This window comes from Nerophis lumbriciformis, linkage group LG26 (assembly GCF_033978685.3).
Source record: "Nerophis lumbriciformis linkage group LG26, RoL_Nlum_v2.1, whole genome shotgun sequence".
Lineage (NCBI taxonomy): Eukaryota > Metazoa > Chordata > Actinopteri > Syngnathiformes > Syngnathidae > Nerophis > Nerophis lumbriciformis.
In genome coordinates, this window is record NC_084573.2 from 3,048,960 (window position 1) to 3,070,891 (window position 21,932).

At 52.7% G+C, this 21,932-nt stretch overlaps 1 protein-coding gene across 3 annotated transcripts in view; it reads right to left on the reverse strand.

The window, feature by feature from the left end:
* LOC133623603 (uncharacterized) overlaps positions 1-21,932 on the reverse strand; it is a 36,586-nt gene that overhangs the window by 8,241 nt on the left and 6,413 nt on the right. For 2 of the 3 annotated variants that reach the window (XM_061986827.2, XM_061986824.2), the window contains 10 exons: positions 19,644-19,736; positions 19,469-19,564; positions 19,244-19,325; positions 18,577-18,667; positions 12,109-12,250; positions 11,870-11,974; positions 3,889-3,997; positions 3,672-3,810; positions 3,519-3,593; positions 3,303-3,405 (listed from right to left, as the gene is read on the reverse strand). In XM_061986827.2, the coding sequence (XP_061842811.1) occupies positions 3,303-3,405; positions 3,519-3,593; positions 3,672-3,810; positions 3,889-3,997; positions 11,870-11,974; positions 12,109-12,250; positions 18,577-18,667; positions 19,244-19,325; positions 19,469-19,564; positions 19,644-19,736 (1,035 nt within the window). The remainder of the gene's footprint in view (positions 1-3,302; positions 3,406-3,518; positions 3,594-3,671; positions 3,811-3,888; positions 3,998-11,869; positions 11,975-12,108; positions 12,251-18,576; positions 18,668-19,243; positions 19,326-19,468; positions 19,565-19,643; positions 19,737-21,932) is intronic. The other variant, XM_061986825.2, reaches the window with a different exon arrangement.

Consider the following 21,932-nt stretch of genomic DNA (forward strand, 5'->3'; position numbering starts at 1 on the left):
ATACTTGGTCAACAACCACACAGGTTACACTGACGGTGGCGGTATAAAAAAAACGTTAACACTCTTACTAATAATGCGCCACACTGTGAACCCACACCAAACAAGAATGACAAACACATTTCGGGAGAACATCTGCACCGTAACACAACAGAACAAATACCCAGAATCCCATGCAGCCCTGACTCTTCAATCAATCTCAATCAATCAATCTTTATTTATATAGCCCTAAATCACAAGTGTCTCAAAGGGCTGCACAAGCCACAACGACATCCTCGGTACAAAGCCCACATACGGGCATGGAAAAACTCACCCCAGTGGGACGTCGATGTGAATGACTATGAGAAACCTTGGAGAGGACCGCATATGTGGGTAACCCCCCCCTCTAGGGGAGACCGAAAGCAATGGATGTCGAGTGGGTCTGACATAATATTGTGAGAGTCCAGTCCATAGTGGATCCAACATAATAGTAAGAGTCCAGTCCATAGTGGGGCCAGCAGGACACCATCCCGAGCGGAGACGGGTCAGCAGCGCAGAGATGTTCCCAGCCGATGCACAGGCGAGCGGTCCACCCCGGGTCCCGACTCTGGACAGCCAGCACTTCATCCATGGCCACCGGACCTTTGCCCCCCCCCCCCCCCCGCCCCCCCCCCCCCCCCCCTCAAGGAAAAGGGGAGCAGAGGAGAAAAGAAAAGAAACGGCAGATCAACTGGTCTAACAGGGGGGCTATTTAAAGGCTAGAGTATACAAATGAGTTTTAAGATGGGACTTAAATGCTTCTACTGAGGTAGCATCTCTAATTGTTACCGGGAGGGCATTCCATAGTACTGGAGCCCCAATAGAAAACGCTCTATAGCCCGCAGACTCTTCCGGGATACATTATACACCCCCGTTACCAAACCCCGCCGACCTCAACCGACGCACAGAGAAGGGGGGGGGGGGTTGATGTGTGAGGGAGCAGGCTTGGGGTGGGGGCGGGGTTTGGTGGTAGCAGGAGTGTGTAATGTAGCCCCGGAAGAGTCAGTGCTGCAAGGGATTCTGGGTGTTTGTCCTGTTGTGTTTATGTTGTGTTAAGGTGCAGATGTTCTCCCGAAATGTGTTTGTCATTCTTGTTTGGTGTGGGTTCTGGACCAGTTGTTCCTCCCAGGGAATTCAAGTCACAATTCGCTCCCAAGTTCTTTCCGACACTTAAAGCTGAGTTGAAAAACCACCAGAGACAGAATAGGTATTTTGTTGTATATTCTCAAAGCTTTGCCAATATACATTTTGATTGAGACCAGTCTAACCCTCGAACATTCTATTGCGCCTCCCAAAAATGGTCTGTCTTCCCGATCCCACCACCCTCTCTCTCGTCCCATCTCTGTAGCCAAAACAAAATGCTTGTTTGGTTTTGGTTCCAAGTGTGGCGCATTATTAGCAAGAGTGTTAAAGTTGTTTTATATGGTCACCGTCAGTGTAACCTGTGTGGCTGTTGACCAAGTATGCCTTGCTGTCATGTACGTGTGCAAGCAGAAGATGTATGTTGTATAACAAGTGTTGGGCTGGCACGCTGTTAATGCAGATTGTAGAGGTCGCCAAATGATGTACCATCATGGCACACCCTTATTATAGCTGTAAGGGTGAAAATCGGTGAATAATAATTATATTATATCTAATAATAATAATTTATGGACAGAATTTCTAGGCGCAGTGAGGGCGTTGAGGGTATCTGGTTTGGTGGCTGCAGGATTAGGTCTCTGCTATTTGCAGATGATGTGGTCCTGATGGCTTCCTCCGGCCAAGATCTTCAGCTCTCACTGGATCGGTTCGCAGCCGAGTGTGAAGCGACTGGGATGGGAATCAGCACCTCCAAGTCCGAGTCCATGGTTCTCGCCCGGAAAAGGGTGGAGTGCCATCTCCGGGTTGGGGAGGAGATCTTGCCCCAAGTGGAGGAGTTCAAGTACCTCGGAGTCTTGTTCACGAGTGGGGGAAGAGTGGATCGTGAGATCAACAGGCGGATCGGTGCGGCGTCTTCAGTAATGCGGACGCTGTATCGATCCGTTGTGGTGAAGAAGGAGCTGAGCCGGAAGGCAAAGCTCTCGATTTACCGGTCGATCTACGTTCCCATCCTCACCTATGGTCATGAGCTTTGGATCATGACCGAAAGGACTAGATCACGGGTACAAGCGGCCGAAATGAGTTTCCTCCGCCGAGTGGCGGGGCTCTCCCTTAGAGATAGGGTGAGAAGCTCTGTCATTCGGGGGGAGCTCAAAGTAAAGCCGCTGCTCCTCCACATCGAGAGGAGTCAGATGAGGTGGTTCGGGCATCTGGTCAGGATGCCACCCGAATGCCTCCCTAGGAAGGTGTTTCGGGCACGTCCGACCGGTAGGAGGCCACGGGGAAGACCCAGGACACGCTGGGAAGACTATCTCTCCCGGATGGCCTGGGAACGCCTCGGGATCCCCCGGGAGGAGCTGGACGAAGTGGCTGGGGAGAGGGAAGTCTGGGCTTCCCTGCTTAGGCTGCTGCCCCCGGATAAGCGGAAGAAGATGGATGGATGGATGGCACTTTTTAACTGGATCGGTTCGCAGCTGAGTGTGAAGCGACTGGGATGAGAATCAGCACCTCCAAGTCCGAGTCCATGGTTTTCGCCCAGAAAAGGACGGAGTGCCATCTCCGGGTTGGGGAGGGGATCTTGCCCCAAGTGGAGGAGTTCAAGTACCTCGGAGTCTTGTTCACGAGTGGGGGAAGAGTGGATCGTGAGATCGACAGGCGGATCGGTGCGGCGTCTTCAGTAATGCGGACGCTGTATCGATCCGTTGTGGTGAAGAAGGAGCTGAGCCGGAAGGCAAAGCTCTCGATTTACCGGTCGATCTACGTTCCGATCCTCACCTATGGTCATGAGCTTTGGGTTATGACCGAAAGGACAAGATCACGGGTACAAGCGGCCCAAATGAGTTTGGGTCTCTCCCTTAGAGATAGGGTGAGAAGCTCTGTCATCCGGGGGGAACTCAAAGTAAAGCCGCTGCTCCTCCACATGGAGAGGAGCCAGATGAGGTGGTTCGGGCATCTGGTCAGGATGCCACCCGAACGCCTCCCTAGGGAGGTGTTTCGGGCACGTCCGACCGGTAGGAGGCCACGGGGAAGATCCAGGACACGTTGGGAAGACTATGTCTCCCGGCTGGCCTGGGAACGCCTCGGGATCCCCCCGGGAGGGGCTGGACGAAGTGGCTGGGACCCGACCTCGGATAAGCGGAAGAAGATGGATGGATGGATGGACGGTCAATGAAGTACAGTTGATTTACTGTTGTCGTGCGGACACATACATGAATACGCCGTATAGCTTCCACACAGTCCTCTTCCCGGGCATAGTATATGAAGGCACTTTGTTGATCCAGCAGCATCTTCACCTTGTACACTGTCCCCACTCTAAGAAAGAACAAATAAACCAACATGACAAGGTCTTCTTTCGTGGGTGTTCAGAAATCGGTCATGTCTAAGCAGTTGTAATCTAAATCTAATCATCATTCATCCATGGATACCTGCTGAAGAGCTCATAGAGCTTGTGGTAGGTGACGGTAGGTGCCAGAGAACGCACCCAAACCTGGAAAACATCCCTTTTGAAACAAAAGATTTTCAAACATTTTAGTGGGGGGGGGGGTCAACAAATGAGAGAGGCTGAAGGTTCGACTTACGATTTTTGCCATTTCTTGGACAAAAGCTGAGTTTTGAATTGACTCCCTGATTCTTTGGCGCGCTGCGTTCGAGGCTTGCTGGCTTGTTGGAGCATCCACTCGCCTTCCTCCAAATCTCCCCCTGTTGCCCCAGAAGCCCCTGTCACAGAGCAGAAGACACAAAAACATCAACATTTAGCAACGAAAGTCCCGAACGGTTTTGGAGGTTCAATTTCACCTGCTGGACAAGGCGCACTGTCGCAGTTAAAAAGGGCGTTGATGGCGGCCTCTAAGGTGTCGTGGCTTTGCAAGGCCTCAGCGCTCTCCTCCTGGGTGAAGCCCATTTCCTGCAACCAGGCAGAGGCACACACTCTTTGTCTTTATTTGTGATACTCTGCCCCCCTCTCCTTCGTGGCGAAGGGAGGCACAGGTTCAGTGGCCACGGTTGAAGCGCTGGCTGTCCAAAGTCTTGACTCGGGGTGGACATCGTTTGGGAACGTCTCTGCGCTGCTGACCTGTCTCTGCTCGGGGTGGTCTCCTGCTGGCCTCACTATGGACTGGACTCTCACTATTATGTTGGATCCACTCTGGACTGGACTCTCACTATTATGTTAGATCCACTCTGGACTGGACTCTCACTATTATGTTAGATCCACTATGGACTGGACTCTCACTATTATGTTAGATCCACTATGGACTGGACTCTCACTATTATGTTAGATCCACTCTGGACTGGACTCTCACTATTATGTTAGATCCACTCTGGACTGGACTCTCACTATTATGTTAGATCCACTATGGACTGGACTCTCACTATTATGTTAGATCCACTATGGACTGGACTCTCACACTATTATGTTAGATCCACTCTGGACTGGACTCTCACTATTATGTTAGATCCACTATGGACTGGACTCTCACACTATTATGTTAGATCGACTATGGACTGGACTCTCACGCTATTATGTTAGATCCACTATGGACTGGACTCTCACTATTATGTTAGATCCACTATGGACTGGACTCTCACTATTATTTTAGATCCACTATGGACTGGACTCTCACTATTATGTTAGATCCACTATGGACTGGACTCTCACTATTATGTTAGATCCACTATGGACTGGACTCTCACTATTATGTTAGATCCACTATGGACTGGACTCTCACTATTATGTTAGATCCACTATGGACTGGACTCACACTATTATGTTAGATCCACTATGGACTGGACTCTCACTATTATGTTAGATTCACTATGGACTGGACTCTCACTATTATGTTAGATCCACTCTGGACTGGACTCTCACTATTATGTTAGATCCACTCTGGACTGGACTCTCACTATTATGTTAGATCCACTCTGGACTGGATTCTCACACTATTATGTTAGATCCACTATGGACTGGACTCTCACTATTATGTTAGATCCACTATGGACTGGACTCTCACACTATTATGTTAGATCCACTATGGACTGGACTCTCACATTATTATGTTAGATCCACTATGGACTGGACTCTCACTATTATGTTGGATCCACTCTGGACTGGACTCTCACTATTATGTTAGATCCACTCTGGACTGGACTCTCACTATTATGTTAGATCCACTCTGGACTGGACTCTCACTATTATGTTAGATCCACTATGGACTGGACTCTCACATTATTATGTTAGATCCACAATGGACTGGACTCTCACTATTATGTTAGATTCACTATGGACTGGACTCTCACTATTATGTTAGATCCACTCTGGACTGGACTTTCACTATTATATTAGATCCACTATGGACTGGACTCTCACTATTATGTTAGATCCACTATGGACTGGACTCTCACTATTATGTTAGATCCACTATGGACTGGACTTTCACTATTATGTTAGATCCACTATGGACTGGACTCTCATTCTATTATGTTAGATCCACTATGGACTGGACTCTCACTATTATGTTAGATCCACTATGGACTGGACTTTCACTATTATATTAGATCCACTATGGACTGGACTCTCACTATTATGTTAGATCCACTATGGACTGGACTCTCACTATTATGTTAGATCCACTATGGACTGGACTCTCACACTATTATGTTAGATCCACTATGGACTGGACTCTCACTATTATGTTAAATCCACTATGGACTGGACTCTCACACTATTATGTTAGATCCACTATGGACTGGACTTTCACTATTATGTTAGATCCACTATGGACTGGACTCTCACTATTATATTAGATCCACTATGGACTGGACTCTCTCACTATTATGTTAGATCCATTATGGACTGGACTCTCACTATTATGTTAGATCCACTATGGACTGGACTCTCACTATTATGTTAGATCCACTGTGGACTGGACTCTCACACTATTATGTTAGATCCACTATGGACTGGACTCTCACTATTATGTTAGATCCACTATGGACTGGACTCTCACTATTATATTAGATCCACTATGGACTGGACTCTCACACTATTATGTTAGATCCACTATGGACTGGACTCTCACTATTATGTTAGATCCACTATGGACTGGACTCTCACACTATTATGTTAGATCCACTATGGACTGGACTCTCACTATTATGTTAAATCCACTATGGACTGGACTCTCACACTATTATGTTAGATCCACTATGGACTGGACTCTCACACTATTATGTTAGAGCCACTATGGACTGGACTCTCACTATTATGTTAGATCCACTATGGACTGGACTCTCACACTATTATGTTAGATCCAATATGGACTGGACTCTCACTATTATATTAGATCCACTATGGACTGGACTCTCACTATTATATTAGATCCACTATGGACTGGACTCTCACTATTATGTTAGATCCACTATGGACTGGACTCTCACACTATTATGTTAGATCCACTATGGACTGGACTCTCACACTATTATGTTAGATCCACTATGGACTAGACTGTCACAATCTTATGCTAGATCCACTTAACGTCCATTGCACCGGTCGCCCAGGGGGGTCCCAACATCTGCGGTCTCCTCCAAGGTTTCTCATTTGTCCCATTGGGTTGAGTTTTTCCTTGCCCTGATGTGGGATCTGAGCCGAGGATGTCGTTGTGGCTTGTGCAGCCCTTTGAGACACTCGTGATTTAGGGCTATATAAGTAAACATTGATTGATTGATTGATTGATCAAGCTACTTCGTCCAGCTCTTCCCGGGGGATCCCGAGGCGTTCCCAGGCCAGCTGGGAGACATAGTCTCTCCGTGGCCTCCTACCAGACGGACATGTCCTAAACACCTCCCAAGGAAGCGTTTGGGGGCATTCTGACCAGCTCCTCTCCATGTAGAGGAGCAGTGTCTTTACTCGGAGCTTCTCCCGGATGACAGAGCTTGTCGCCCTATCTCTAAGAGAGAGAACCAAAACTCTTTTCGGCCGCTTGTACCTGTGATCTTGTCCTTTCGGTCACAACCCAAAGTAGATCGACCGGTAAATTGAGAGCTTTGCCTTCCGGCTCAGCTCCTACACTACAAGCTACACGGCAAAAGTAGCTTGCTATGTCAACACTACAAGAAGATGAAGGCTCATAAAACTCCACTGTGATTTCAACGCGGACAGATGGCAGGATCTGCTAAACTCTTTGAAGTGTTTTACGAACGCTCTTTGAAGTATTTTAGAGGAACTCTCTTTGAAGTATTTCACGAACTCTCTTCGAACTATTTGGTAACAGAAGGCAACATAAGGCAAGGCTGTTTACGACCCACCCCCCTCTTGAAGCAGCTGTGGGCAGGCAGGGGGAGGAAAGTCAAATAAAGAAAGAGGAGGCCAAGCTTCTGGCAGAGCGTGGTCCAGGACTGTACAGAGGCCATGTCTCTCCTCAATATTGAGTCCAAATTGAATTCAGTCTCTGTTCGGTTCCTTGCCTTTTGTCTTGTTTAAAAGATGTCATCAGTGTTTGAACCTGACAAGAAGATTTACAGATATTACTGCTCCAGCAGTGATTACCCATTTTAATTTCAAGGATGGAGTGCCATCTCTGGGTTGGGGAGGAGCTCTTTCCCCAAGTGGAGGAGTTCAAGTACCTCGGAGTCTTGTTCACGAGTGAGGGGAGAGTGGATCGTGAGGTCGACAGGCGGATCGGTGCGGTGTCTTCAGTAATGCGGACGCTGTATCGATCCGTTGTGGTGAAGAAGGAGCTGAGCCGGAAGGCAAAGCTCTCAATTTACCGGTCGATCTACGTTCCCATCCTCACCTATGGTCATGAGCTTTGGGTTATGACCGAAAGGACAAGATCACGGGTACAAGCAACCGAAATGAGCTTCCTCCGCCGGGTGGCGGGGCTCTCCCTTAGAGATAGGGTGAGAAGCTCTGTCATCCGGGAGGAGCTCAAAGTAAAGCCACTGCTCCTCCACATTGAGAGGAGCCGGATGAGGTGGTTCGGGCATCTGGTCAGGATGCCACCCGAACGCCTCCCTAGGGAGGTGTTTCGGGCACGTCCGACCAGTAGGAGGCCACAGGGAAGACCCAGGACACGTTGGGAAGATTTACAGATATTACTGCTCCAGCAGTGATTACCCATTTTAATTTCAAGGATGGAGTGTCATCTGCGGGTTGGGGAGGAGATCTTTCCCCAAGTGGAGGAGTTCAAGTACCTCGGAGTCTTGTTCACGAGTGGGGGAAGAGTGGATCGTGAGGTCGACAGGCGGATCGGTGCGGTGTCTTCAGTAATGCGGACGCTGTATCGATCCGTTGTGGTGAAGAAGGAGCTGAGCCGGAAGGAAAAGCTCTTAATTTCCCATCCTCACCTATGGTCATGAGCTTTGGGTTATGACCGAAAGGACAAGATCAAGGGTACAAGCGGCCGAAATGAGCTTGTACGGTTGGCGGGGGCTCTCCGTTAGGGTTAGGGTGAGAAGCTCTGTCATCCGGGAGGAGCTCAAAGTAAAGCCGCTGCGCCTCCACATGGAGAGGAGCCGGATGAGGTGGTTCGGGCATCTGGTCAGGATGCCACCCGAACGCCTCCCTAGGGAGGTGTTTCGGGCACGTCCGACCAGTAGGAGGCCACAGGGAAGACCCAGGACACGTTGGGAAGATTTACAGATATTACTGCTCCAGCAGTGATTACCCATTTTAATTTCAAGGATGGAGTGCCATCTCCGGGTCGGGGAGGAGATCTTTCCCCAAGTGGAGGAGTTCAAGTACCTCGGAGTCTTGTTCACGAGTGGGGGAAGAGTGGATCGTGAGGTCGACAGGCGGATCGGTGCGGTGTCTTCAGTAATGCGGACGCTGTATCGATCCGTTGTGGTGAAGAAGGAGCTGAGCCGGAAGGCAAAGCTCTTAATTTCCCATCCTCACCTATGGTCATGAGCTTTGGGTTATGACCGAAAGGACAAGATCACGGGTACAAGCGGCCGAAATGAGCTTGTACGGTTGGCGGGGGCTCTCCGTTAGGGTTAGGGTGAGAAGCTCTGTCATCCGGGAGGAGCTCAAAGTAAAGCCGCTGCGCCTCCACATGGAGAGGAGCCGGATGAGGTGGTTCGGGCATCTGGTCAGGATGCCACCCGAACGCCTCCCTAGGGAGGTGTTTCGGGCACGTCCGACCAGTAGGAGGCCACAGGGAAGACCCAGGACACGTTGGGAAGATTTACAGATATTACTGCTCCAGCAGTGATTACCCATTTTAATTTCAAGGATGGAGTGCCATCTCCGGGTCGGGGAGGAGATCTTTCCCCAAGTGGAGGAGTTCAAGTACCTCGGAGTCTTGTTCACGAGTGGGGGAAGAGTGGATCGTGAGGTCGACAGGCGGATCGGTGCGGTGTCTTCAGTAATGCGGACGCTGTATCGATCCGTTGTGGTGAAGAAGGAGCTGAGCCGGAAGGAAAAGCTCTTAATTTCCCATCCTCACCTATGGTCATGAGCTTTGGGTTATGACCGAAAGGACAAGATCAAGGGTACAAGCGGCCGAAATGAGCTTGTACGGTTGGCGGGGGCTCTCCGTTAGGGTTAGGGTGAGAAGCTCTGTCATCCGGGAGGAGCTCAAAGTAAAGCCGCTGCGCCTCCACATGGAGAGGAGCCGGATGAGGTGGTTCGGGCATCTGGTCAGGATGCCACCCGAACGCCTCCCTAGGGAGGTGTTTCGGGCACGTCCGACCAGTAGGAGGCCACAGGGAAGACCCAGGACACGTTGGGAAGATTTACAGATATTACTGCTCCAGCAGTGATTACCCATTTTAATTTCAAGGATGGAGTGCCATCTCCGGGTCGGGGAGGAGATCTTTCCCCAAGTGGAGGAGTTCAAGTACCTCGGAGTCTTGTTCACGAGTGGGGGAAGAGTGGATCGTGAGGTCGACAGGCGGATCGGTGCGGTGTCTTCAGTAATGCGGACGCTGTATCGATCCGTTGTGGTGAAGAAGGAGCTGAGCCGGAAGGCAAAGCTCTTAATTTCCCATCCTCACCTATGGTCATGAGCTTTGGGTTATGACCGAAAGGACAAGATCACGGGTACAAGCGGCCGAAATGAGCTTGTACGGTTGGCGGGGGCTCTCCGTTAGGGTTAGGGTGAGAAGCTCTGTCATCCGGGAGGAGCTCAAAGTAAAGCCGCTGCGCCTCCACATGGAGAGGAGCCGGATGAGGTGGTTCGGGCATCTGGTCAGGATGCCACCCGAACGCCTCCCTAGGGAGGTGTTTCGGGCACGTCCGACCAGTAGGAGGCCACAGGGAAGACCCAGGACACGTTGGGAAGATTTACAGATATTACTGCTCCAGCAGTGATTACCCATTTTAATTTCAAGGATGGAGTGCCATCTCCGGGTCGGGGAGGAGATCTTTCCCCAAGTGGAGGAGTTCAAGTACCTCGGAGTCTTGTTCACGAGTGGGGGAAGAGTGGATCGTGAGGTCGACAGGCGGATCGGTGCGGTGTCTTCAGTAATGCGGACGCTGTATCGATCCGTTGTGGTGAAGAAGGAGCTGAGCCGGAAGGAAAAGCTCTTAATTTCCCATCCTCACCTATGGTCATGAGCTTTGGGTTATGACCGAAAGGACAAGATCAAGGGTACAAGCGGCCGAAATGAGCTTGTACGGTTGGCGGGGGCTCTCCGTTAGGGTTAGGGTGAGAAGCTCTGTCATCCGGGAGGAGCTCAAAGTAAAGCCGCTGCGCCTCCACATGGAGAGGAGCCGGATGAGGTGGTTCGGGCATCTGGTCAGGATGCCACCCGAACGCCTCCCTAGGGAGGTGTTTCGGGCACGTCCGACCAGTAGGAGGCCACAGGGAAGACCCAGGACACGTTGGGAAGATTTACAGATATTACTGCTCCAGCAGTGATTACCCATTTTAATTTCAAGGATGGAGTGCCATCTCCGGGTCGGGGAGGAGATCTTTCCCCAAGTGGAGGAGTTCAAGTACCTCGGAGTCTTGTTCACGAGTGGGGGAAGAGTGGATCGTGAGGTCGACAGGCGGATCGGTGCGGTGTCTTCAGTAATGCGGACGCTGTATCGATCCGTTGTGGTGAAGAAGGAGCTGAGCCGGAAGGCAAAGCTCTTAATTTCCCATCCTCACCTATGGTCATGAGCTTTGGGTTATGACCGAAAGGACAAGATCACGGGTACAAGCGGCCGAAATGAGCTTGTACGGTTGGCGGGGGCTCTCCCTTAGGGTTAGGGTGAGAAGCTCTGTCATTCGGGAGGAGCTCAAAGTAAAGCCGCTGCGCCTCCACATGGAGAGGAGCCAGATGAGGTGGTTCGGGCATCTGGTCAGGATGCCACCCGAACGCCTCCCTAGGGAGGTGTTTCGGACACGTCCGACCAGTAGGAGGCCACAGGGAAGACCCAGGACACGTTGGGAAGACTATGTCTCCCGGCTGGCTTGGGAACGCATCGGGATCCCCCAGGAGGAGCTGGACAAAATGACTGGGGAGAGGGAAGTCTGGGCTTCCCTGCTTAGGCTGCTGCCCCTGCGACCCGACCTCGGATAAGCGTGGAATTTCAAGGACCCCTAGTTTGACATGCGTTAAACTACAGACTCCCATTTAATCCATTGGCCCTCATGTATAATGTCAATGTTAATGTAACTGAGAGTGTACAAATGGGACCAATAAGGGTCCATTACTATTAACTACCTGTCATTTAGCTGGGGACACCCTACAACTACCTCTGGGGGTCCCCACACCCCACTCTATGTACCACCCGACACTGGTCGTAAGCCAACACTGTCAATGATGAGGACAGAAGAGGTTGTCGTACCATAAGTTGCAACATCTGCGTCTGGTTCAGCGCCTCTTTGGCCTCGCGCCTTGACCCGTCCATCTTCAACACCTCCTTGTAGACTTTGGAGGCATCGTCATACCTCTGCAGAAGCATATTAAAAGTATGCATTTAAAACACAAACCCTACAACAGTTGTTTTTGTTGTGAGGTACTCCCACAAGTCCACCGATGCAAACAAAGAGCCAATATCCATGTTCAGGTCAGTAGCGGGCATACCTTTAGTCCACAGAGAGCCTTGGCTTTACGAAAGAGACCTTTGACCCACATTGGTTCCATGAGGAGGGCGATTTCTGCGTCATTCAGGGCCTTGTCATACTGCTGCGTCTTCTCGTAGCAGAAGGAGCGATTCCCAAACAACCTGCCGGACAGAAATGGTGAAGCTCTTTGTCCAATTTTATTTCTTACAAAAAGGCTAACATTTGACAAACTAGTGACAAAAGGTTTAGTTTAGCAAGATAATATTGCTAAACTAGGGGTGCCCTTTACGTCGATGGCGAGTTAGCAGTCAAAGGTGGAGGGTGTGTCAGTCGATGGTGTAGGGCAGGGGTTCTCAAATGGGGGTACGCGTACCCCTGGGGGTACTTGAAGGTATGCCGTGAGATTTTTTTATAAATATTCTAAAAATAGCAACAATTCAAAAATCCTTTATAAATATAGATAAAAACCTACCTTTTTTTCCAAATAGTTCAAGAAAGACCACAACAAATGAGCAATATTTTGCACTGTTATACAATTTAATAAATGAGAAACTGATGACATAGTGCTGTATTTTACTTCTTTAAATCTTTTTCTTCAACCAAAAATGCTTTGCTCTGAGTAGGGGGTGCTTGAATTTTAAAAAAATTCACAGGGGGTACATCACTGAAAAAAGGTTGAGAACCACTGGTGTAGGGTGTGTCAGTCGATGGTGTAGGGTGTGTCAGTCGATGATGTAGGGTGTGTCAGTCGATGGTGTAGGGTGTGTCAGTGGATGGTGGAGGGTGTGTCAGTCGATGGCGGAGGGTGTGTCAGTCGATGGTGGAGGGTGTGTCAGTCGATGGTGTAGGGTGTGTCAGTCGATGGTGTAGGGTGTGTCAGTCGATGGTGTAGGGTGTGTCAGTCGATGGTGGAGGGTGTGTCAGTCGATGGTGGAGGGTGTGTCAGTCGATGGTGTAGGGTGTGTCAGTCGATGGCGGAGGGTGTGTCAGTCGATGGTGGAGGGTGTGTCAGTCGATGGTGTAGGGCAGTGGTTCTCAAATGGGGGTACGCGTACCCCTGGGGGTACTTGAAGGTATGCCGTGAGATTTTTTATAAATATTCTAAAAATAGCAACAATTCAAAAATCCTTTATAAATATGTGTCGGTCGATGGTGGAGGGTGTGTCGGTCGACGGAGGAGGGTGTGTCGGTCGACGGAGGAGGGTGTGTCGGTCGATGGAGGAGGGTGTGTCGGTCGATGGCAGAGGGTGTGTCAGTCGATGGAGGAGGGTGTGTCGGTCGACGGAGGAGGGTGTGTCGGTCGATGGAGGAGGGTGTGTCGGTCGATGGCAGAGGGTGTGTCAGTCGATGGCGGAGGGTGTGTCAGTCGATGGCAGAGGGTGTGTCAGTCGATGGAGGAGGGTGTGTCAGTCGACGGAGGAGGGTGTGTCGGTCGACGGAGGAGGGTGTGTCGGTCGACGGAGGAGGGTGTGTCGGTCGATGGAGGAGGGTGTGTCGGTCGATGGCAGAGGGTGTGTCAGTCGATGGCGGAGGGTGTGTCAGTCGATGGCAGAGGGTGTGTCAGTCGATGGAGGAGGGTGTGTCAGTCGATGGAGGAGGGTGTGTCGGTCGATGGAGGAGGGTGTGTCGGTCGATGGCGGAGGGTGTGTCGGTCGATGGCGGAGGGTGTGTCGGTCGATGGCGGAGGGTGTGTCGGTCGATGGCGTAGGGTGTGTCGGTCGATGGCGGAGGGTGTGTCGGTCGATGGCGGAGGGTGTGTCGGTCGATGGCGGAGGGTGTGTCGGTCGATGGCGGAGGGTGTGTCGGTCGATGGCGGAGGGTGTGTCGGTCGATGGCGGAGGGTGTGTCGGTCGATGGCGGAGGGTGTGTCAGTCGATTGTAGTAGGGTGTGTCGGTCGATGGCGGAGGGTGTGTCAGTCGATGGCAGAGGGTGTGTCAGTCGATGGAGGAGGGTGTGTCAGTCGATGGTGGAGGGTGTGTCGGTCGATGGAGGAGGGTGTGTCGGTCGATGGCGGAGGGTGTGTCGGTCGATGGCGGAGGGTGTGTCGGTCGATGGCGGAGGGTGTGTCGGTCGATGGCGTAGGGTGTGTCGGTCGATGGCGGAGGGTGTGTCGGTCGATGGCGGAGGGTGTGTCGGTCGATGGCGGAGGGTGTGTCGGTCGATGGAGGAGGGTGTGTCGGTCGATGGCGGAGGGTGTGTCGGTCGATGGAGGAGGGTGTGTCGGTCGATGGAGGAGGGTGTGTCGGTCGATGGAGGAGGGTGTGTCGGTCGATGGCGGAGGGTGTGTCGGTCGATGGCGGAGGGTGTGTCCGTCGATTGTAGTAGGGTGTGTCAGTCGATTGTAGTAGGGTGTGTCGGTCGATTGTAGTAGGGTGTGTCGGTCGACGGCGGAGGGTGTGTCGGTCGATGGCGGAGGGTGTGTCGGTCGATTGTAGTAGGGTGTGTCAGTCGATTGTAGTAGGGTGTGTCGGTCGACGGCGGAGGGTGTGTCGGTGGATGGCGGAGGGTGTGTCGGTCGATGGCGGAGGGTGTGTCGGTCGATTGTAGTAGGGTGTGTCGGTCGATTGTAGTAGGGTGTGTCGGTCGATTGTAGTAGGGTGTGTCGGTCGACGGCGGAGGGTGTGTCGGTCGATGGCGGAGGGTGTGTCGGTCGATTGTAGTAGGGTGTGTCGGTCGATTGTAGTAGGGTGTGTCAGTCGATTGTAGTAGGGTGTGTCGGTCGACGGCGGAGGGTGTGTCGGTCGACGGCGGAGGGTGTGTCGGTTGACGGCGAAGGGTGTGTCGGTCGACGGCGGAGGGTGTGTCGGTCGATTGTAGTAGGGTGTGTCGGTCGATTGTAGTAGGGTGTGTCGGGCGACGGCGGAGGGTGTGTCGGTCGACGGCGGAAGGTGTGTCGGTGGATGGCGGAGGGTGTGTCAGTCGATTGTAGTAGGGTGTGTCGGTCGACGGCGGAGGGTGTGTCGGTCGACGGCGGAGGGTGTGTCGGTTGACGGCGGAGGGTGTGTCGGTCGATGGGGGAGGGTGTGTCGGTCGATTGTAGTAGGGTGTGTCGGTCGATTGTAGTAGGGTGTGTCGGTCGATTGTAGTAGGGTGTGTCGGTCGACGGCGGAGGGTGTGTCGGTCGACGGCGGAGGGTGTGTCGGTGGATGGCGGAGGGTGTGTCGGTCGATGGCGGAGGGTGTGTCGGTCGATTGTAGTAGGGTGTGTCGGTCGATTGTAGTAGGGTGTGTCGGTCGATTGTAGTAGGGTGTGTCGGTCGACGGCGGAGGGTGTGTCGGTCGATGGCGGAGGGTGTGTCGGTCGATTGTAGTAGGGTGTGTCAGTCGATTGTAGTAGGGTGTGTCGGTCGACGGCGGAGGGTGTGTCGGTGGATGGCGGAGGGTGTGTCCGTCGACGGCGGAGGGTGTGTCGGTCGATTGTAGTAGGGTGTGTCGGTCGATTGTAGTAGGGTGTGTCAGTCGATTGTAGTAGGGTGTGTCGGTCGACGGCGGAGGGTGTGTCGGTCGACGGCGGAGGGTGTGTCGGTGGATGGCGGAGGGTGTGTCGGTCGATGGCGGAGGGTGTGTCGGTCGATTGTAGTAGGGTGTGTCGGTTGATTGTAGTAGGGTGTGTCGGTCGATTGTAGTAGGGTGTGTCGGTGGATGGCGGAGGGTGTGTCGGTCGATGGCGGAGGGTGTGTCGGTCGATTGTAGTAGGGTGTGTCGGTCGATTGTAGTAGGGTGTGTCGGTCGATTGTAGTAGGGTGTGTCGGTGGATGGCGGAGGGTGTGTCGGTCGATGGCGGAGGGTGTGTCGGTCGATTGTAGTAGGGTGTGTCGGTCGATTGTAGTAGGGTGTGTCGGTCGATTGTAGTAGGGTGTGTCGGTCGACGGCGGAGGGTGTGTCGGTCGATGGCGGAGGGTGTGTCGGTCGATTGTAGTAGGGTGTGTCGGTTGATTGTAGTAGGGTGTGTCAGTCGATTATAGTAGGGTGTGTCGGTCGACGGCGGAGGGTGTGTCGGTCGATTGTAGTAGGGTGTGTCGGTCGATTGTAGTAGGGTGTGTCGGTCGATTGTAGTAGGGTGTGTCGGTCGACGGCGGAGGGTGTGTCGGTCGATTGTAGTAGGGTGTGTCGGTCGATTGTAGTAGGGTGTGTCGGTCGATTGTAGTAGGGTGTGTCGGTCGACGGCGGAGGGTGTGTCGGTCGACGGCGGAGGGTGTGTCGGTCGATTGTAGTAGGGTGTGTCGGTCGATTGTAGTAGGGTGTGTCAGTCGATTGTAGTAGGGTGTGTCGGTCGATTGTAGTAGGGTGTGTCGGTCGACGGCGGAGGGTGTGTCGGTCGATTGTAGTAGGGTGTGTCGGTCGATTGTAGTAGGGTGTGTCGGTCGATTGTAGTAGGGTGTGTCGGTCGACGGCGGAGGGTGTGTCGGTCGACGGCGGAGGGTGTGTCGGTCGATTGTAGTAGGGTGTGTCGGTCGATTGTAGTAGGGTGTGTCAGTCGATTGTAGTAGGGTGTGTCGGTCGATTGTAGTAGGGTGTGTCGGTGGATGGCGGAGGGTGTGTCGGTCGATGGCGGAGGGTGTGTCGGTCGATTGTAGTAGGGTGTGTCGGTCGATTGTAGTAGGGTGTGTCGGTCGATTGTAGTAGGGTGTGTCGGTGGATGGCGGAGGGTGTGTCGGTCGATGGCGGAGGGTGTGTCGGTCGATTGTAGTAGGGTGTGTCGGTCGATTGTAGTAGGGTGTGTCGGTCGATTGTAGTAGGGTGTGTCGGTCGACGGCGGAGGGTGTGTCGGTCGATGGCGGAGGGTGTGTCGGTCGATTGTAGTAGGGTGTGTCGGTTGATTGTAGTAGGGTGTGTCAGTCGATTATAGTAGGGTGTGTCGGTCGACGGCGGAGGGTGTGTCGGTCGATTGTAGTAGGGTGTGTCGGTCGATTGTAGTAGGGTGTGTCGGTCGATTGTAGTAGGGTGTGTCGGTCGACGGCGGAGGGTGTGTCGGTCGATTGTAGTAGGGTGTGTCGGTCGATTGTAGTAGGGTGTGTCGGTCGATTGTAGTAGGGTGTGTCGGTCGACGGCGGAGGGTGTGTCGGTCGACGGCGGAGGGTGTGTCGGTCGATTGTAGTAGGGTGTGTCGGTCGATTGTAGTAGGGTGTGTCAGTCGATTGTAGTAGGGTGTGTCGGTCGATTGTAGTAGGGTGTGTCGGTCGATTGTAGTAGGGTGTGTCGGTGGATGGCGGAGGGTGTGTCGGTCGATGGCGGAGGGTGTGTCGGTCGATTGTAGTAGGGTGTGTCGGTCGATTGTAGTAGGGTGTGTCGGTCGATTGTAGTAGGGTGTGTCGGTCGACGGCGGAGGGTGTGTCGGTCGATGGCGGAGGGTGTGTCGGTCGATTGTAGTAGGGTGTGTCGGTTGATTGTAGTAGGGTGTGTCAGTCGATTATAGTAGGGTGTGTCGGTCGACGGCGGAGGGTGTGTCGGTCGATTGTAGTAGGGTGTGTCGGTCGATTGTAGTAGGGTGTGTCGGTCGATTGTAGTAGGGTGTGTCGGTCGACGGCGGAGGGTGTGTCGGTCGATTGTAGTAGGGTGTGTCGGTCGATTGTAGTAGGGTGTGTCGGTCGATTGTAGTAGGGTGTGTCGGTCGACGGCGGAGGGTGTGTCGGTCGACGGCGGAGGGTGTGTCGGTCGATTGTAGTAGGGTGTGTCGGTCGATTGTAGTAGGGTGTGTCAGTCGATTGTAGTAGGGTGTGTCGGTCGATTGTAGTAGGGTGTGTCGGTCGACGGCGGAGGGTGTGTCGGTCGATTGTAGTAGGGTGTGTCGGTCGATTGTAGTAGGGTGTGTCGGTCGATTGTAGTAGGGTGTGTCGGTCGACGGCGGAGGGTGTGTCGGTCGACGGCGGAGGGTGTGTCGGTCGATTGTAGTAGGGTGTGTCGGTCGATTGTAGTAGGGTGTGTCAGTCGATTGTAGTAGGGTGTGTCGGTCGATTGTAGTAGGGTGTGTCGGTCGACGGCGGAGGGTGTGTCGGTGGATGGCGGAGGGCAGTGGTCCCCAACCACCGGGCCGCGGCCCGGTACCGGTCCGTAGATCGATTGGTACCGGGCTGCACAAGAAATTTAAAAAATAAATACTTTTTTTTAATTTTTTTATTAAATCAACATAAAAAACACAAGATACACTTACAATTAGTGCACCAACCCAAAAAACCTCCCTCACACATTTACACTCATTCACACAAAAGGGTTGTTTCTTTCTGTTATTAATATTGTGGTTCCTACATTATATATCAATATATATCAATACAGTCTGTAAGGGATACAGCCCGTAAGCACACATGATTGTATTTTTTCATGACAAAAAATAAATAAATGTAAAAAAATACCATTTGACGAGAATCGGTACCCAATAGTTCGACGGGTACTAATAAAAGTACCGAATTCGGTAGACATCCATAGATAGGATAGACTATAGAAAGAAACCTATGAGACAAATATCTGAACAGTGGAGTTTTCCACTTACTTCCACTCCTTTGGGTTGAGCTTGATGGCCTCAGTGAAGCATCTGATGGCCTTGTCGTGTCGTCCTGCACTCGCCCAACAGTTGCCAAACTCTGAGAGGAGAAGCACTGTCAGAATAATTGTACCTAAGTTATCACAAAACTTTGTGTTACATTGAGTTCAGCTCGCCCTGCCAGAGGACAAAAGCTGCCTTTGATCCTACCAAGCAGAAGGCTTGTAAAACTCCACTGTGTAGGATGGGGAGCGACATGAAGGTGTCGGTTTCTTTCTTCTATTGTAATGCACAGGAAGATTTTGTCTTGACCCGAGATCTACAAAGCGGAGAGAAAGCAGGACCTGCCCAAGCTCCAGGCACCTCTTCTTTGAACTGTTTTTACGACCTTTTCTTTGAACTGTTTTGTAACAAAAGTGATGGCTGTTTACGACCCCCCTCCCTTAGAAACAGCTGTTGCCATGTAATCCGGGAAAGTCCAAATAAAAGAGGAGGCGTACAATCTTTTGGGAGACCGTACAAGAGTACAGCCCAGACGTTTCTCCTCAATTGAGCAAAATTGAATTCCTTCTCTGCTTAATTCCTTGCTTCTTGTCTTGTTTAATAGATGTCATCAGTGTTTGAACCTGACAAGCACTCTTCTTTCACTCACACGTACACGCACGTGATCACTGACCTGCCAGCTTAGCACTTTTCTGCATGTATTCCTCTACCATTGGATCTGTTGCTTTCTGGTCCAATGCAGGCTTGTGAGAACCCTGTGAGGGGGGAAAAAGGACAATTTCTATCGGCACAATCCGTAATACTCGCACCAGCTATGTTTAGTGGCAAATGGGACCGAATTGCTGGCATCGAACAGCTACTGTTGTTGAAGGAAAAGAACAATACAAAAAGTTCCAACCTCGCTGTCACTTCCACATTCATGGTCCTTCTTCGGAGCGTCGGGTGTGTCCGTCGACTTTTCCGTGACATCACCAGTGATATCGGAATGGAGGTCCTGGTGAGGAGAAGACACGAGGAGGTCTAAACCAACAACGTGCGGTAGAGCCAACAAGAATACAAAATCCACAATAAACCTTTTCCTGCGCTTGGTTGTCCTTCTCTGCCTCTGGGGGAGCTTGCGCACCAATTTGATGGACAGCCTCCTGGGGTTCGTCTCCCTCCGCCTGCTGAAGTAGTCCCAAAATGGTAAAACATCCTCTTTTCCGCTGCCATTGAAAAATGATGATCTAAACCAGGGGTGGCCATACTTTTTCTGCACTCCGTAGCTTGCTAGCTTGTGTGCGCTAGCTTTCTGAGACTCTTATTTTGTTAGCGCAGGCAGAATGAAGCAGGGCTTTTATTGTGAAGACAGGAACTGTGTTAAAGTTTGACGGCAGGTACGACGCGAGAGTCTTCCTGTCGGTCGTTTTTTCTTAATAATGATCTGGCAGCAGCCAGCGTCATCTCACAAGACCCTCGGGTGTTGTGAATGTCAATCAAGTGACGTCTTGGTGAAGATTGATGATCGCTAATATTTAGGTCTTTTACGATCGTGTGACACACCCTCAACCATGGACTGACACACCCTCAACCATGGACTGACACACCCTCCACCATGGACTGACACACCCTCCGCCATGGACTGACACACCCTCCACCATGGACTGACACACCCTCCGCCATGGACTGACACACCCTCCGCCATGGACTGACACACCCTCCGCTATCGACTGACACACCCTCCGCCATGGACTGACACACCCTCCGCTATCGACTGACACACCCTCCGCCATCGACTGACACACCCTCCACCATCCACTGACACACCCTCCACCATGGACTGACACACCCTCCGCCATCCACTGACACACCCTCCGCCATCGACTGACACACCCTCCGCCATCGACTGACACACCCTCCGCCATCCACTGACACACCCTCCGCCATCCACTGACACACCCTCCGCCATCCACTGACACACCCTCCGCCATCCACTGACACACCCTCCGCCATCCACTGACACACCCTCCGCCATGGACTGACACACCCTCCGCCATGGACTGACACACCCTCCGCCATGGACTGACACACCCTCCGCCATGGACTGACACACCCTCCGCCATCGACTGACACACCCTCCGCCATCCACTGACACACCCTCCGCCATCGACTGACACACCCTCCGCCATCGATTGACACACCCTCCACCATGGACTGACACACCCTCCGCCATCGACTGACACACCCTCCACCATGGACTGACACACCCTCAACCATAGACTGACACATCTTTTGCCATCGACTGACACACCCTCCACCATGGACTGACACACCCTCCACCACCGACTGACACACCCTCCGCCACGGACTGACACACCCTCCGCCACCGACTGACACACCCTCCGCCACGGACTGACACACCCTCCGCCATGGACTGACACACCCTCCCCCCTCCACTGACACACCCTCCCCATCGACTGACACACCCTACACCATCGACTGACACACCCTCCGCCATCGACTGACACACCCTCCCCATCCACTGACACACCCTCGGCCACCGACTGACACACCCTCCACCACCGACTGACACACCCTCCGCCATCGACTGACACACCCTCCCCATCCACTGACACACCCTCCCCATCGACTGACACACCCTCCGCCATCCACTGACACACCCTCCGCCATCCACTGACACACCCTCTGCCATCGACTGACACACCCTCCGCCATCGACTGAGACACACTCCACCATGGACTGACACACCCTCCACCATGGACTGACACACCCTCCACCATGGACTGACACACCCTCCGCTATCGACTGACACACCCTCCGCTATCGACTGACACACCCTCCGCCATCGACTGACACACCCTCCACCATGGACTGACACACCCTCCGCCACCGACTGACACACCCTCCGCTACCGACTGACACACCCTCCGCCATCGACTGACACACCCTCCACCATCCACTGACACACCCTCCGCCATCCACTGACACACCCTCCGCCATCCACTGACACACCCTCCGCCATCCACTGACACACCCTCCAACGTCGACTGACACACCCTCCGCCATCCACTGACACACCCTCCGCCATCGACTGACACACCCTCCGCCATCCACTGACACACCCTCCGCCATCCACTGACACACCCTCCGCCATCGACTGACACACCCTCCACCATCGACCGGTAGCTTGCGATCGACATAATGGGCATCCCTGCTTTGGCACACCCTCCGCGTTTGACCGCGAGCTCGCCATCGACGTAATGGGCACCAGTGCCTCCATGGAAATGCCCCCCCCCCCCTCTACCTCAAAGAACAGCTCACCCCCAAATCCTCCACACGACACCTCCGCTCCGGACAGGCTA